At 46.3% G+C, this 15,109-nt stretch overlaps 1 protein-coding gene across 1 annotated transcript in view; it reads left to right on the top strand.

The window, feature by feature from the left end:
* Window positions 1–6,849: 6,849 nt before the first annotated feature.
* Window positions 6,850–15,109, top strand: part of GNA12 (G protein subunit alpha 12) — a 39,773-nt gene continuing 31,513 nt past the window's right edge. The window contains exon 1 of the mRNA XM_050979930.1: window positions 6,850–7,299. Coding sequence (XP_050835887.1) covers window positions 6,979–7,299 — 321 coding nt within the window. The 5' untranslated portion in view covers window positions 6,850–6,978. The remainder of the gene's footprint in view (window positions 7,300–15,109) is intronic.

Genomic DNA, 15,109 nt, shown 5'->3' with positions numbered 1-15,109 from the left:
GAAGAAGCTTTTTATACCAATGTCCACTTGGTAGCTGCAGAGGAATAAAGAAGGCTTGGGATCCTTCGTTCAGGGAGCAGTGAATAAATCTGTTGTAGAAACAAACAAATATTAGCATTTTGAAAGGCTCTGTGTTTGACACACATCTGCAAAGTAAAATATGAATTTCAGATAGATGTGCACGCGTGCATCCATGCTTGCAGGGGCAAAGTCTTTCAGATGGCAAACACTCACTGTAAGTGCCAACATTCTTTGCACATCTTGGAAATATTTGTGTAAAAACAGAAAGAGCAAAGATTGCCCATCTGCAGTGTGAGTGGGGAATGCTGTGGGCAGCGTGCACGTGTGCTCGGTGAAGGGAGCCAGCTGAGGGAGGTGAAGAATCAAGGCTTCCCTTCTTCCTGCTGAAACCTTGAGAGGCCCATTCAGTGGCCTGTCTAATGACACCTTTCAGATGCACCATCCATCCCTTCTGCCTCACCTCTGAAAGCAGCCCAGGCTGAGGAACCTCCCCGTGGATGCAGCCCAGGGCTCGGAGCCTGGCCAGCCACCCTGTTAGTGATCTCAGGCAAATACTGGGAACTCTGTTCCATTTATTCATCCTGAAGTGGAGGTGTTAAGAAATATGAGGCTGGTAAGTGGGTGACAGGCATCTGCAAGTGTCACCTCAGCAATTCAGGTTCACAGAGAGCCTTGGAGTAGGATTGCAAAAATTGCATCATTTGTAACCTTTTCAGCACCAGTTTTTTTAAACACAAACTGTAATCAAGCTTTCCTTCGGACATGAAGAGAATAACTAAAGAGAACATCTGTTTTCCCTTTAGATGTGGAACTGCAAGAGCAAGCCATGCATAAATTTTATTAAGGCTTGCTAATTTCTGACGAGTTTGGGGAGATACATGCTACCAGTGCAGATATTTGGCTCTGCATCACCAGATGAAAAGTAGTTTTAAAAACAATGCAGAAAAAATGGACATAGCTTGGCAGCAAATATGTGAGGTTCTGCTCCCAGGGCTTTGGCTTTGTGCAATTTATAGATTGGTGCCCTTTATTCCCCTTCTTAATGTCACTCATCTTGTTTTCTGATGACTTTTCACGACATAGATGACTAAACAAAATGCACCTACACTGACAAAGCTACTAATTGCTGGAGCCTTTTGTACTCAAAATCAGAGTCCAAATGCTTTCAGGACTTAGGTCTGCTTTTAAATTGTTTCTGCAATGCCAAGTTTTTCTGGACCCCAAGAGCACTCAAGCCAGCACAAGCCTGTTCTGTCCCTTTTGCTGCAGGAATGTGTCCCCAGATTTCAAACTCAGAACTTGAGAAAACCCCACTCAGGTCCCACAGGCACAGGTTCTGTGCCCTTTGAGGAAACACCTTGGAGCAGAACCTCAATTTCTGATCTTTTTTTCACTCTCAGAATGAAGGTTCATCATCCTGAGGGGTAATCACAGGAACTTCACAGAATCCCAGAATGGTTTGGGTTGGAAGGAACCTTAAAGACCATTGAGTTCCAACCCCCTTCCCCTGTCCCAGGTGGCTCCAAGCTCTGCCCAGCCTGGCCTGGAACACTTCCAGGGATGGGGCAGCCACAGCTTCTCTGGGAAACTGTGCCAGGGCCTCACAGGAAAGGATTTTTTCCTAATATCCAATCTTCACTAAGAACTGCAGGATGCTTGGCAGGACATGCCTGGAATTACACAGATCATGCCTCGTTGCATGAAATAAGTAGGAAAGTCACAGGCTGGGTTCAAAATATGCTTGTCTTCTCTCAATAATTAATTGTTTGTGGATTAATATGAGGTTTTGTGTTTTGAAAGTAAACTAATCCAGTCACTGGCTGGTGTTTAATGAAGGAGAACAGGCTGCTGTCAAGCAGTCTGAAAATAGTGAAAATTAACTCCATGAAGTGTCACGACTCACATATTTTATGTATATGAGTAATGTGTCTTCTGTGGGACAGAAGATGAAAATACCACATGGAAAAGAAAAAATAGTGGCTGCCAATTTAATAAGAGAAGCAGGAGTAATTGCTTTGACACAATTTGGAGTTTTGACTGCTTGGTGGCAGCTGGGCTGGGCCACTGCAAGAGACTCCACTGCAAGAGGGCTCACAAACAGTATGAACCAAAGGTTCTGCAGCCTCAGTATTCACAGAGCTATCAAAAGGGAAAGAAAATATAATTAAAAATCAGAATACACTGAAATCACAGAGTTCCTCCCCAGGTTGGAAGGGAGCTCAAGGATCATCCAGTCAAGCCTTTCTTGGCATAAAACTGGTCTAGCCAAGAAGTCCCAGCACCCTTTTAAGGTTCACCCAGCTGAACCATAAAAGTGTCCAATATTGGGGAATCCACCACTTCTTTGGGGAGATTATTCCAATGACAGATTATTCTCCTTTTGAAAAATTTTCTTCTTGTGTCCAGTCAAAATCTCCCCAGGAATAACCTCTACCCCTTCCCCCTGTCTTTTCCATGTGACTCCTGGTAAAGAGGGAGACTCCATCTTCTTTGTAGCCACCCTTTAAATACTGGGATAGATAAGGTGTCCCCTCAATTTCTTCTCCAGGCTGAACAAACCCCATTCCCTCAGCCCTTCCAGTGGCATTAAAAGGGACAAGGCAAATACTGAGATACAAATTCACTAATAAGTGGATTTTTTCTTGAGAGATGCCAAACTACTTCAGTTTTCTTTGGCCGCACAGGTGTTAAGACTGCAAGCACTTCAAAAAATTGGGATCTCTCAGAAAGAGAATAGAATAGGGATCATAAAGTCTTGCAGATAACAACCAGCCAAGGGTTCAATACCTACAGCAAAAAACTAATACTTTAGTACCAGAAGGTTCCCATATACTTAATGATGTTGCTAGAAAATGGTTGATCTGTTTGAACTGCTCTTGTTCATTCCTGTGCAGGAGAATGTTATTCCCTTTGCTCTCTGCACTTTTTCATTCTGCCATGGGGAGTGTGCAGAGAGAAGGCCATTGAAAAAGCCATATAAAACCTCGAGAATGCAATAAGCAGAACATGGCACTTTTAACACTACAAAACTACCAGCTTAGGTAAGGCTTGAAGTGCACATAAACTCCAGCACCTCCTCAGGCAAAGAGAGTCACAGTCTCAACAGAGAAGCAGCAAAAGGAGTTTAGATCATAAATGCTCTTCAGAACTACAGGCTTTGCTGCCTGAATGCACAATGAGCAATTCAAGGGCCCAGATATCTTCAAATCACCCAGGCTAAGCCAGGAGTGCACCTGCCCTGTGGGAGCAACAGTTCAATACTCTGACTCAGTTAGCTCACCAGCACGGGGTGGGTGATTTATCACTTTGGGTGATTCCATCACTGCACATCTTTCCTTGCCATCCCGTTAAGATCTTCAGATTTGTTCCTAAACTCTGGAGTTTTGACTGCATTTGCAGTAGCTCTGGCATTGCTGCAAGGTGCTGCTACTGCAGCAGGAGCAAATCCTCCTTGTGGCTTATTTGCTTCCCAGTTTCACAGAGCAAAATGCTCTTTGTGGCAGTGCTGGTGTCTGGTGGCACTCAGGGGAGCAGCAACCATGTCCCAGGTGTGGCAAACAGTCAGTTTTTAATGCAGAGTCCATCAGCTGCACTCTCAGCTCAAGTGGCAGCAGCTCCTTCCCCCTGGGCCTCCTGCTGTCACTCCCAGCTGCAGCCAGGTCTTCATGCACAAGCAGCCCACGGCCTCCTCCAGCTGCCAGACACCTTTCCAGCCTCCATCTGAAGATGTTCTCAGGGCCAGAGCCCCAAAGTTTATTCCCCAGCCTTTCCCCCAAGAGCCCCCATCTTTCTGCTCGTAATTTAGTTGCTTCGTAGCCAAGGGGGGGAATGGAAATGATGATTCCCTCATTGAATCTCCCTTTCTTTCTATCCCCCAATTCTCTGTTCTTTTCTATCTTTTAGTCTTTTCCCTCTCTCTGTGGGAGTTAAAGAAGAAGGAATAGAAACAGCTGCACAATCAGCAGAAAGAGAACTGGAATTATAGGAAGAAACAGAGATGGGAAAGAGGAAAACAGAGTAGAAATAGAAAAAAAAAAGGAAAAAGAGGGAAACTGAGAAGGTAAATAATAGGAAAATTAATTAATTGATATTGCTTTATTTTATTTTGTATCAATTTAAGTTGTTTTAATTTCAGTCTAAGCCCAAAGAAGGGTGACAAACCAGATATCCTGAAGCATGGAGCTGGACAGGTAATAAGGAAAAGGGGAAAGGGAATTCTCTGAGGCTGAGAACAAACCTGACTCTCACCAGGGACACTTTCACCTCCTGCTTAGGCTCATGCCAAAGGCCCTGCAGGGCTGTCAGTAGGGATTGTGACATGGCTGAGAGCCCTGCCCGGCCCTGGGCACAGCCCCAGCCCCGGCTGCTGCAGGAGCAAACAGAATTCTGCTTTGTGCTGCTCCGGGAGCAGCTTCCCAGGGATCCTTTTGACAATTAGGTGGGAGCTGTTGAAAGCTGCTTTCATGGATGAACGCATGGAGAACTAAAGACGTCTGGCAACTGATTTATTTGATTAGTTTATTGTATACCGCAATTTCCCTCTCCCAGATGAAGCAGGTCTGTCACTGGAGTGGGACTTCAGTCACTAAACTCTCTGCCAAAACCCCTCAGCACCTCAGAAGTCTGAAGAGGACCTCAAGTAGGGCGCAGACAAAGCCAGAGGGGCAGGAGAAACCGAGCTAATCAGAAAATGCCAATCTGGGCACTGCACAGCTTCTGATTTCCAGCAGTTTAACATCTGTGGATGCCAGCGGGAGCCCTGAGTGCTCAGCTGCTGCAAAAATCAGAGAATGGGTGTTCGGGTTTGGGCTGGTTGTCTCCATCCCACCGCTGTGGCTGGGTTCTGGTGGGACAATCATGACATCCAGTGGGAAACTCCTGAACTACAGCAGCTTTTTATGGGGAGAATGAGTCACTCCTGAGGCTCAAACTGCAACCAAAGGGTGAGAGCAGGGAAGGGAAGATGTTCAAGAAACTTTCAGTGGTGAATGGCTCAGGACTAAGAGTTCTGTGCTGGTCTCCTGAAATCTCCAATATCTAAATGTGGTTTGAAACGTCTTTTCTTGACAGGGAGAAAAACACTCACTCTTTGGGGAAGAGTTGACCTCTCAGAGGATTAATCCTCACAGGATTCTCACCTCCATGAAAGGTTTTCTGTAATTTTTTTTGTTTTAAATATGTGACTCCCTGACCTTCTAAGATGTCTCAAAGCCGACAAGGAGGCTGGAGAGGAACTTTTGACAGGGTGGTGACAGGACAAGGGGGAATGGCCTTAAGCTGAAGAGAGGTGGATTTAAACTGGATATTAGGAAGAAATTGTTCCCTGTGAGGGTGGGGAGGCCCTGGCACAGGTTTCCCAGAGAAGCTGGGGCTGCTCCAGCGCGGGAAGTGTCCAAGGTCAGATTAGACAAGGCTTGGAGCAACCTGGGATAGTGGAAAGTGTCCCTGCCCGTGGCAGAGAGGGAAACAAGATGAGCTTTAAGGTCCTTTCCAACCCAAACCAGCCTGGGACTCTTAGCATCCTTAATACTCTATGAAATCCCAGTCATTCTAGTAGCTTCCCTCAGCTCTCTATTCTTGTGTCCCGTGTTTGGAACAGGCCTGGGGAGGATAAACAATCTGAAACTTAAACTGGAATAGATGTTTATGCTGTAAATACTTGTAAGCACAGACAGAAGTAATGCAGAAAGGACAAATAATCTCATAGAACTGAGGACACGTGCCTGTCTTTTATGATTTCATTCTGCAGGCAGAAGGTCTGGGATCCCAGCCACTGCTCGGTGATCACACACCAGCTGCTTCCCAAAATGGTTTTCCCTCCAGAACCTAATCACGAGACCGAGGGGGATTTTCTTTCGAACGTGCACTTTGATACTTTAATCCCCACCTCGGCAGCAGCTCAGCCTGGATCCCTGCAGGGTTTGTGAGGAGTTTCCCCGATGGCAGCAGGGGCTGCAGCGCCTCAGGGCAGCGGGCTCGGCCTGGCCCTGGGCTTGGGGACAGAGGAGAGGCCGGAGCAGCTCCTGGGGGCAGCCGGGGCTGGGGACACAAATCCCTGCGTGGTTAAATCTGGCTGAGCAAGGATCTGCGGATGCTGCAGTGCTATAGACGTGTGCTCCCTGGTGACGTCAGCGATGACACTTTTTTACGTCACTGCACGGTGAGAACAAACCCCACTGGGTTCTGACCCACACGTTACAAACAGCGCCCCGGCACCGCCGGCTCAGGACCCCAAGGGCCCTCCCAGGCGCTGCCACAGCGGCTCCACCTGACGTCATCCCTGACGCGCCGTGACGTCACACGTGTCCGTGTTGTTGGCGTGACGTCACGCCACGCCACGGGCGGTGCGCACGCCTTCTCGTTAAGCCATCAGGCCCCGCCCCCGGCAGTGAGGCCACGCCCTCTCGCTGCTGATTGGTGCTCGCGCCCCTGTTCCCGTCCCCTCCCAGCACTGCCCGCCCTTCCTTGCCCTGAGCATCGTCGCCCCCTTGGTCCCGCCCCGCATGCCGATTCACCCAATTGGAGAACGGATGCGTTGAGCGACAGCGCTGCTGCCCAATGAGGGCGGCGCGGGCTCCTCCCCGCGCGGGCGGTGGCGCTTAGGGCAAGGGGCCGGGGCCGCGTGTCCCCCGCCCGTGGCGGCACCGCCGCGACCCCGCGCCGACGGCTCCGGGCCTCTCCCGCCGCCCCCGGCTCCGCGCAGCCCCCTCGGAGCGGCCGCGCCCCCTCCCCGGGCAGGGCCTGCGGGCCGCGCCCCGCCGCCCGTACCCCTCCCCCGGCCGGCCGCTCCCTCCCTCCGCCGAGCCGGAGCGAGGAATGGGCGGTCCCGGCCCGTAGCCCCCGGCTGCGGCTGCTCCTCCTCCCGGTCGCAGCGTTTCGGCGGCCTCCACCCGATGCTGGCGAAGCTCGGGGTCTCGGCGGCGGCGTTGTGAGCGCTCCGGCCGGGCCGCCGCCGCCATGTCCGGCGTGGTGCGCACCCTGAGCCGCTGCCTGCTGCCGGCCGAGGCCGCGGGCCGCGCAGGGGAGCAGCCGCGGAGGGACGGCAAGGAGCGGAGCCGCGATGCCGAGCGGGAGGCGCGGCGGCGCAGCCGGGAGATCGACGCGATGCTGGCCCGGGAGCGGCGCGCCGTGCGCCGCCTGGTCAAGATCCTGCTGCTGGGCGCCGGCGAGAGCGGCAAGTCCACCTTCCTCAAGCAGATGCGGATCATCCACGGCCGCGAGTTCGACCAGAAGGCGCTGCTGGAGTTCCGGGCCACCATCTACGAGAACATCCTCAAGGTGAGGGGCGGCGGAGGGGAGGGGGGTTGGAGGCCGGCGCCGGCACATCCCGCAGCGCCGGGAGCTCGGGCCGTGCCCGGAGTCGCCGTCGGGAAAGGGGGCTCGGTGCAGGTGTTTGGGAGGGCGGGCACCTCTGGGCTGCGGGGGCCCGGGGAATGGCGGTGGGTTCCGGCGTTTCCCGGCTGAAGGCTTCCGTGAAAAAGGCTCAACTGCAAAGGGGATTGAGAAAAGCTTTGTGGAAACGCAGAGGGAAGAGGATATAGGTGTGGCCTGCCTTCTGGAAAAAACATTATGAGAGCATCCTCGAAGTCGGAATTGGAGAAACTTCAAGGTTTGAAGAAACGAGGAGGAATTTCTCTGCTTTTGCAAAGTATCCCAGTCTGTGCACCTCGAGATGGGACAAGAAAGGGCTTCTCGTACAGATGTTATGGCTGCGAGTGGTTGTTACTTGGTGCATCTTTAGAAATGCAGGAGTGTAGGCCCGCCGAGTTGGGCAGCGTGGGAGCTGAAATGGAAATAAACTCTGGTTTGGTGCTTTTGCAGGAAAGTTTTCTTTCAGTGTGTGTGCAGGTTTTATAGTGTTGGCAGCATGTTTCTCTATTGACTGGAGACTGTAAAGCTGCTGGTAGAGCCTTTGGTCTACAGACCAGTATTTCCCTAACTATGGAAAAGCAACCTTGACAATTACTGTTCCTTCCAGGGATCCAAGCCTTGATGCCCTGTGCAGGTAGAAGTGATGACATTTTAGAAAATACCTGAAGATACATAAAAAGCTCACTCTGGAGTGTTTCTCTCTTCATCTTCATAATCTTTCCCTAAAAGAAATGCTGCTTTCCTGCCTGTATTTTTCTGTAGGACCGTCACCATTCTTTTGTGGGCATGGATTTGTGAGGCTTTGTGAGATTTCATAGAAAGTTAAAGGAAAGGGAACTGTGCAAGTTAAAGATAACAAGTTACTTCTGAGTTTCCAGATTTGTGCTTAAATAGAAGCTTTATGTGAACTTAATAAGTGCATGCATACAATGACTCTTGTTTTTAAGAATGCTGCTATTCCATAAAGGGCTTTCACTTCTGTTAATGAACAGGAAAATTGTTGCCTAATTTGCTTTTCCTTTTTTTTTGTCCATTTTCAGGCTGGATCCCATTAACTGCAAGAAAGTTGAAATTCAGAAGCTTCTCTCTGATTGTAGTTATGTGAGCAAAGAGAGTGTTATAATATTTTTAATCTATATGCCTAGAAATAAGGAGTCTTATTCCAGGTCTTAATGCTTACTGTGGTCCTGCCAGTGATTTATTTTTTGCTGCTGCTAATTTCAAGTAGTAGGAGAAGCTTTTAGGGAAGCAGCTTGTGAAAATGGAAAAATCTGAGACTCCTTCCTCTTAAGTTGTCTAAGCAGTAGCAGTTATGGTAAAATGATGTAATATTTTATGTATGCAGAAGGTGTAGAGCTTTCAGCCGTGGAACTTGGTGTGCTTTGGAAAGAAAAGTGTCTCCTGCTTGTAGTAGGGGAGGCAGAGTCACACACTTGAAACACTTGTTTGCTGGATGGCTCTGGGTAGATTTGCAGAATTCAAAGTAGAATCCTGGTCCTCAAGATAGCAGTCAGGTGTTCTGATAGTTAACAGCACTTCTTGGACGATGTCAGTTGAACCTTTTAAACTGTTCTGATCCTGAAAATAAAATTTGAAAGTAGCTTTAAAGTGGGTTAATATGGTCCAGCAGATTGATTGCCCTTTTGGCCTTGCAGATGGTGATTTGGGAGTGTTAAGGTTAGGCTGGGGTTCTCCTTTGAGTACATGTCAGACTCTTCCTTCCCTTGCTTCTCCAGATAACACAGGTGGCCCTTGTATACAATAATACAGTTTATACTCCCCCATATGTTTTTGGAGAATGCTTGGGAATCATCACTGGAAAAAGTAGGCAGAAGGAGGAACAGCAAACAAAGCAAGCTAAATAGAGTTTTCTGGTGGGAAGTCGGTCGATGTTTTGTTTGCATTTTTGCTCATCAGAAAGAAACCTGAAAACATCTTGATATTCTGCCATAGTCATCAAGAAGAAATCAAACAGCAGGACAGAATAATGGCTTTCAAAACAGAGTGATTGTCTGTCAATACTTTTATTTCAGGGTAATTGTGTAATACTCTCTTGCATTAAACGTGGATAAACATCCAGTGTTTAAAGTAAGTTTACTTAGCTTCTTTGACAGTGTAAATTGTCAAGTGCACGTGATTGCTACTCTTTCTGTAACAGTGTTTAGAGTACAGGTTCTTGTCACTTTTTCAGGAAGTTCAATGATCACTGGCCAAGACTCAATGAAGCCAAGATCCCCATGTGTTTAGCTGGCAATAAAAGATCTCAGATGAATTTTTAGTACTATATGTGGACAATGTGAAGTGGAAATGATCCTATCAAATAGCATTTAAATCTGTGTGACATTGTCAAGTACAGCTGCAGCAACCTTAGCCCGTTTTTCCACACAGTCTTCAGCATGGTCAGACAATGGTCCTCCTAAGCTTCTGCAGCACTGAGATCTGAGTTAGAAATGCAGTGTAAATCTCTGGGATTAAATGGTCAATTTTCATTTTCCAGCCATGACTAAACTCCTCTCTGAAGGAGGAGCATTCCTACTCTTGTAGCAGTGCTAGATATTTCTGAAATGCTTCTTGCAGTAGTGTTTAGGCAACTGTACAGCTTATGGAGAATGAAGAAACTGCTTCAGAGAGCACAATGTGAAACCTCTCTGAAAGTAACAGTCTAAGTATAAATTGACTTTAGTGTCAGCTTCCACTTTATTTTGAGTTTTCACCTTCTTGCCTTTCTGATATCTTCTTAATGCTGAGTTCTTTGCTTACCCTGTTCTCTCTGGTTCTCATCTCCCATTTTGGGGAAACCCTAGTCAGAAACAAAATGCTGAAGCAAAATAAACCTATGATACAGAATTTACTTTTCCATTTAGTACAGGTGATGGTTCAGGGCTTTGCTAGCTTTTTCTGGCATTTGTGGGATGGTATTCAAATACAGGAGTTTTGCTTTGGTTTAAGGTAAATAGTCATCGGTTAACTCGGGTTTTGCTTGTTAATCGAGGCTAAGTTTCAAAGTAACTTTTTGGAACTTTTTGATGATTGAAGTGAAAAGCAGTAGTGTTAATGCTCTGGTATGAGTACACAGGCTTCAGGACTTCAGCACACCCACCTGGAAAAGGAAAGTGCACAGGACAGGGCTGTCTGGCTGCCGAGGCCTGAGTTTTAAGGTGACTCCTGGCTATGTTGGAAACCTGTCACGTACCTTAAGTTTCAAATCTAAGCAATGCATGGTGGCATTACAGAGTATTTTGATGCTTTTCAACTGTAGCTACAGGAATTTTCTGATGCCTTCCATCCAAAACAGATGGGTTGGCCTTGCTACTCTATTTGCTTCCTTTGATAAAAGTTAAGAACTCAGACACTCAACGGGTCGCAACTCTGATGTTCCTTGTCTAAATGTTTTTTTGTTTCAAGTATGTGAATATCATGCTGCTTAAAAAAACCCGGTTTAGTTGCATAAGAAAATAATTACAGCAATCTACAAGCACCAGAGTGGTACTTGCACCAGCTTGTTTAGGAGATTTTGATCTGAAGAGAGAAAAAGTTCAGCTTTTAGAAGCCTGAAGTATAATCTGTTGAGCTCTTTTGGTAATGTTAGTTTTCCTGTTGAGAATGGAAATGCCAGCTCAAGGTTTCAGTACATCCATGAGGGTTTTCTTTTTGTTTGTGGCCTGAAGTGTAATGATTGACTAAGGAATTGAAAAGCCTGAAATTGCAGAGGGAAGGACTACACAGGAAATTGTGTGATCGTTTGTGAGCTTTGAGTGGGGAAAAAGCAAGGAAAGATTCTGAACATGTAAAATCTTTGAGGAACAGTCCTTTGGGGTTTTTGAGTGCAGTTGCAATACACGAGGGGATACCTGAGAGCATTTCTCCTTGATAGCAGGAATATGAGTGGCAGTTAAGCAAAATAAGTGGCTTGTGCTGAAGGCAGCTTTAAGAACTTTAGACTTCTGCAATTAATACTAAACCCGGGCCGTTGCTGGGACTCTGTGTACCTTGAATGTACCTAAATTGTATTTATGGTGGCTGAAGTGAGTTGGTTGTACCTCCTGTCATCAACAAACAAACCAAGAAAACTCTTTTGCAACTCTCAAGTTGCAGCCGGGTGCAGATACAAACTCTGATATGTGTAGCTCCTCAGTTTGTTTGGGAGCTACACTTGCAAGTGACCAAGTTACTACTCATTTATTATGTAAGCATGTTTCTTTCAGTGGCCTACTAGCTCAGGGGAAATACAGCAGGTAAACCCCAGTTACTCTTTAAATTGACTCCACACTTCCCTGGGTTTACATGCAAATGAGTTTGGAAACCCATTAGGAGGTGATGATGGTCACAGTCCATCTGTTGCTTCAGAGCTGGGATCCAGCTGTTTGAGTAGCTGGTCTCAGGAGTGTCAGTCTCCTTTCTGCTGGAACAGCTTCTTGTCAGAGGAATGACAAGGAGACTATAGGAACTGGTTAATTAGAATCTTGAAATTCAATAGAGAAGTGCTAAAGTTCTGTACTAGAACAGTCTTTTAATTCTGATTATCTTTTCTCTGAGCTTATTTTTTTAAGAAAAATAATAATCACAAGCTTATGTAGAAAAGGCAAATAACCCTGATGAGTCTTGCTGATCTTGTTGCTCCAGGTTCATTTCATCAATGAATCTCTTACTAACTTCCAGCTGGTGTATTTTCTATGTCTTAAATGTAAATTCCATCAACTCTGGTGGTCTCTTTGCATTTGGGGTGTCTCTTGGTTTGGCTGGGAGACAGCAATCTCTCTTCATCATGGCAGATACTGGAAGAGGAGTAATGGTCAGTCGTAAATGATAAATATTCATAGTAGTTCCAAAATGGAGCTCACAATGCTCTTGTGATGCAGTCATTAGTATTGCAGAACATGACTTAGTCCCTGGAGACTGCAGGCACATACTTTGATGTCTTCCAGACAAAAGTTTAGTCACTGAAGTGACTAAATTTGGGAGCTTACTCCCAACTTATTCACTTGGTTAACTATACATGTAGTTTTATAATTAGCTTGGAAACGATATTGGCAAAAAAAAAAAAAAAAAAAAAAAATAGCAAATTGTCCTGTAAAAAGTGTTTACAGGAAATCTTTGGAGCAAGCTCTAGTTTACATTGTCTGGAAAAGTAAATTCAATGCAAATTCCAACAAGGAAAAAGCTGAAAGGAATTGGAGGCTGCAGATTTTCCACCCTTGCCTGGGATTTTTCAGCCTAGTGAAGGTCAGGAGCTGGTCCAGCCTGGCATTGAAAGCCCTGTTTGAGCACCGTGCTGGGTACTGAATCCATAAGGGAGCCTGGCAGGGATAGCTCTGGAGCTGCAGATGCTCTCTCCTGTATTGAAAGCATGAACTAACTGTGAACTGATATCGGTGGGATGGTCTCAGGGCAAGGAGAAAGCTGCTAATGCAAGTCTGAGAGCATTAACTGAGAACTTTTTGTGAGGTCCTGAACGTCATCTCTGAGGTCATCATCTCTCTGCCCTGTGCTGAGTTACAAGTAAAGTTTGCAGGGAGTATTTTCCTTCTGCTGCATTTATCGTCATTTCACTCAAAGACAAGGACTCTTTTCAGAGTTTCCAGACAAGCAGACATCACTGCTGCTCCCAATTCAGAGGCTCGGTGGCTAATCCAAATGTTTTTTAATATTTGTGTTCCTGTGGACGAGGTAAATGACATTCCCCTTTGTTGCCATGTTTTATTTGTATGCTGGCCTGGAAGGCAGGTCATCTCTGCTGTTTACCCTGCTCTCACCTGGGTGGTACTGGAATATGTGAGTGCTGAAAGGACATGCAGAACTGGGGAGCCTTTTTGTTGTCTAACTGGGCCAACTGGTGCTGCTCCCACCCCTACCCTTGTGTGTGTCTTGCCTCACAGCAAACTGATGTAGCCAGTGGAAATCACTTTTTATATGAATAGCCAGGTTCTTGGCAGTGTTTGCTCACTGGATTGTGGGCACAGGCAAATGGCAAACCTATCAAACAGAAGGGGGTAGAACTCCACTGCCAGGAAAGATGCCCCTTTTGATGGTACCTCATTTTTTGGCTGTAGTGTAATGTGGAACCTTATCCTCAATGACATTGGGTTCTCTACTGCTGCTTGGCCACAATGCTTCAAGGACATAGATCAAAGAAAAACTCTGTTAATGCTTTTATGATAGTGTGCTGTAAAAATCTGATTGTCTTGCTGTCACTGTGTTTGTAGTAGGTCACCTTCTCTGCAGTGCTCAGACAGCAATTTACAAACAGTGCATATGATTATATTTGCTAACACTGACAACTTTATTTTTAAAAACTGTGCAGCTGGACCTGTGTTCCTCATCACCTTGTATTGTTCCTCTGGCTCCAAAGAATATCTGTGGGCTGAGGTGGGAGCAATCCTGTTGGCAGCAGCTCTGATATAGATTGTTCTCTGTGAGATGAGATCCCCAGACTTCTGCCAGTTCCTTGTCAACAGCAGAGAGGAAAAACACGCAGTAGGAAACAGGCTGGGATCTCCCTGTGCCTGCCGTGTTCCTGCTGGTTTGCAGCCGTAGGAGAAGACAGCAGTGCCTGTTAGCTGTGACCTGGAGACCCAGGCAGTGCTCAGCAATGCTCAGCACTTCTCTCAGGACAGTAAGGTCCAGAACTGATATGTAGATACCAGAGATTTCAGGCATTGCTGGAGGTTGAGCACTGTATTAATGGTAAAAGTGTAAAAAGGAACTGCTGTAGTGTGTCCTGTGTAACAGTTACTCTGCTGTCTGTGCTCTCTTACCCAGTAGTAGTTCTCTAAAATTATTTGAGAAAATGCATTGTAGGAGACTCTTCTGTTTGTATACAAACTCTATACTTGCAGGTTTTCTCCAGACACTGAATCAAGTTCTTTGATCACTTGACTGCTGGTGTGTGCATGGAAGAACCTGGCCTTGCCTTTGAGCAAGTGCTCCCCAAACCTGTTGTGCCAATTTTATGTTTGGTTCTTAACTGAGGGGTGGCCTCTGAGTTGGTCCATCTGGTGAAGGGTGTGAGGTTTTAGGGATAATGAATCCTTCAAGTACTGGAGCATATGAATAATTTAAAAAGTGAGTGTTGTGTTTAATGTAGCAGTGTAACTACAGATGTAAGATGTGCTTAAATCATGCTGCCTTTTAAATACTGCAAACATCTCTGGCTTCAAGTGACATTAGCTCATGATAACCTTTCTAATAATTCCCACAAATTCATTTAGTTATTATTTAAAATACAAGAGAACCTGGATTTTTTTTTTCAAAGCTACAATGCTTTCAAAAATAAAGGAGAAAAACTGTATTTGAGCCAGGCTTAGTAATGAGCATTTGTGTAAATGCTCATAAAACCTTCCTGCTGGTGAGTAGCAAACGTGCTCCAAACAGCTGTGCTGTGTCAGGCTGAGGAGCTCAGCCTTTGTCTGTGACATGAAAAAACAACCCACAACCAAAATGGGGTACGAGCACAAGGCAATGTGATCCTTTGGTGTGCTCTTCCAGTTATTGGCAGCCTTTGGTTTAGGAAACTCCCTGAGCCAGGATTTGCATCTGGAATGTAATCGAATAGTCCTCTCTGGACTTTGCTTCCATCTATTCTTCTTCATGGCTTTTGGAGTCCATTTCTGCTTTTGGCCAACATCCTGTGTAAATGCATTTGGCTGGCTGGGGGTGTGTAGGTTTTGAGTTTGAACTGTTTGATAACTCATATTTGTCTAGCAAGAGGAAGGAGAAA

Source organism: Serinus canaria, chromosome 14 (assembly GCF_022539315.1).
Source record: "Serinus canaria isolate serCan28SL12 chromosome 14, serCan2020, whole genome shotgun sequence".
Classification (NCBI taxonomy): domain Eukaryota; kingdom Metazoa; phylum Chordata; class Aves; order Passeriformes; family Fringillidae; genus Serinus; species Serinus canaria.
This window is presented reverse-complemented; position numbering and strand designations above follow the sequence as displayed.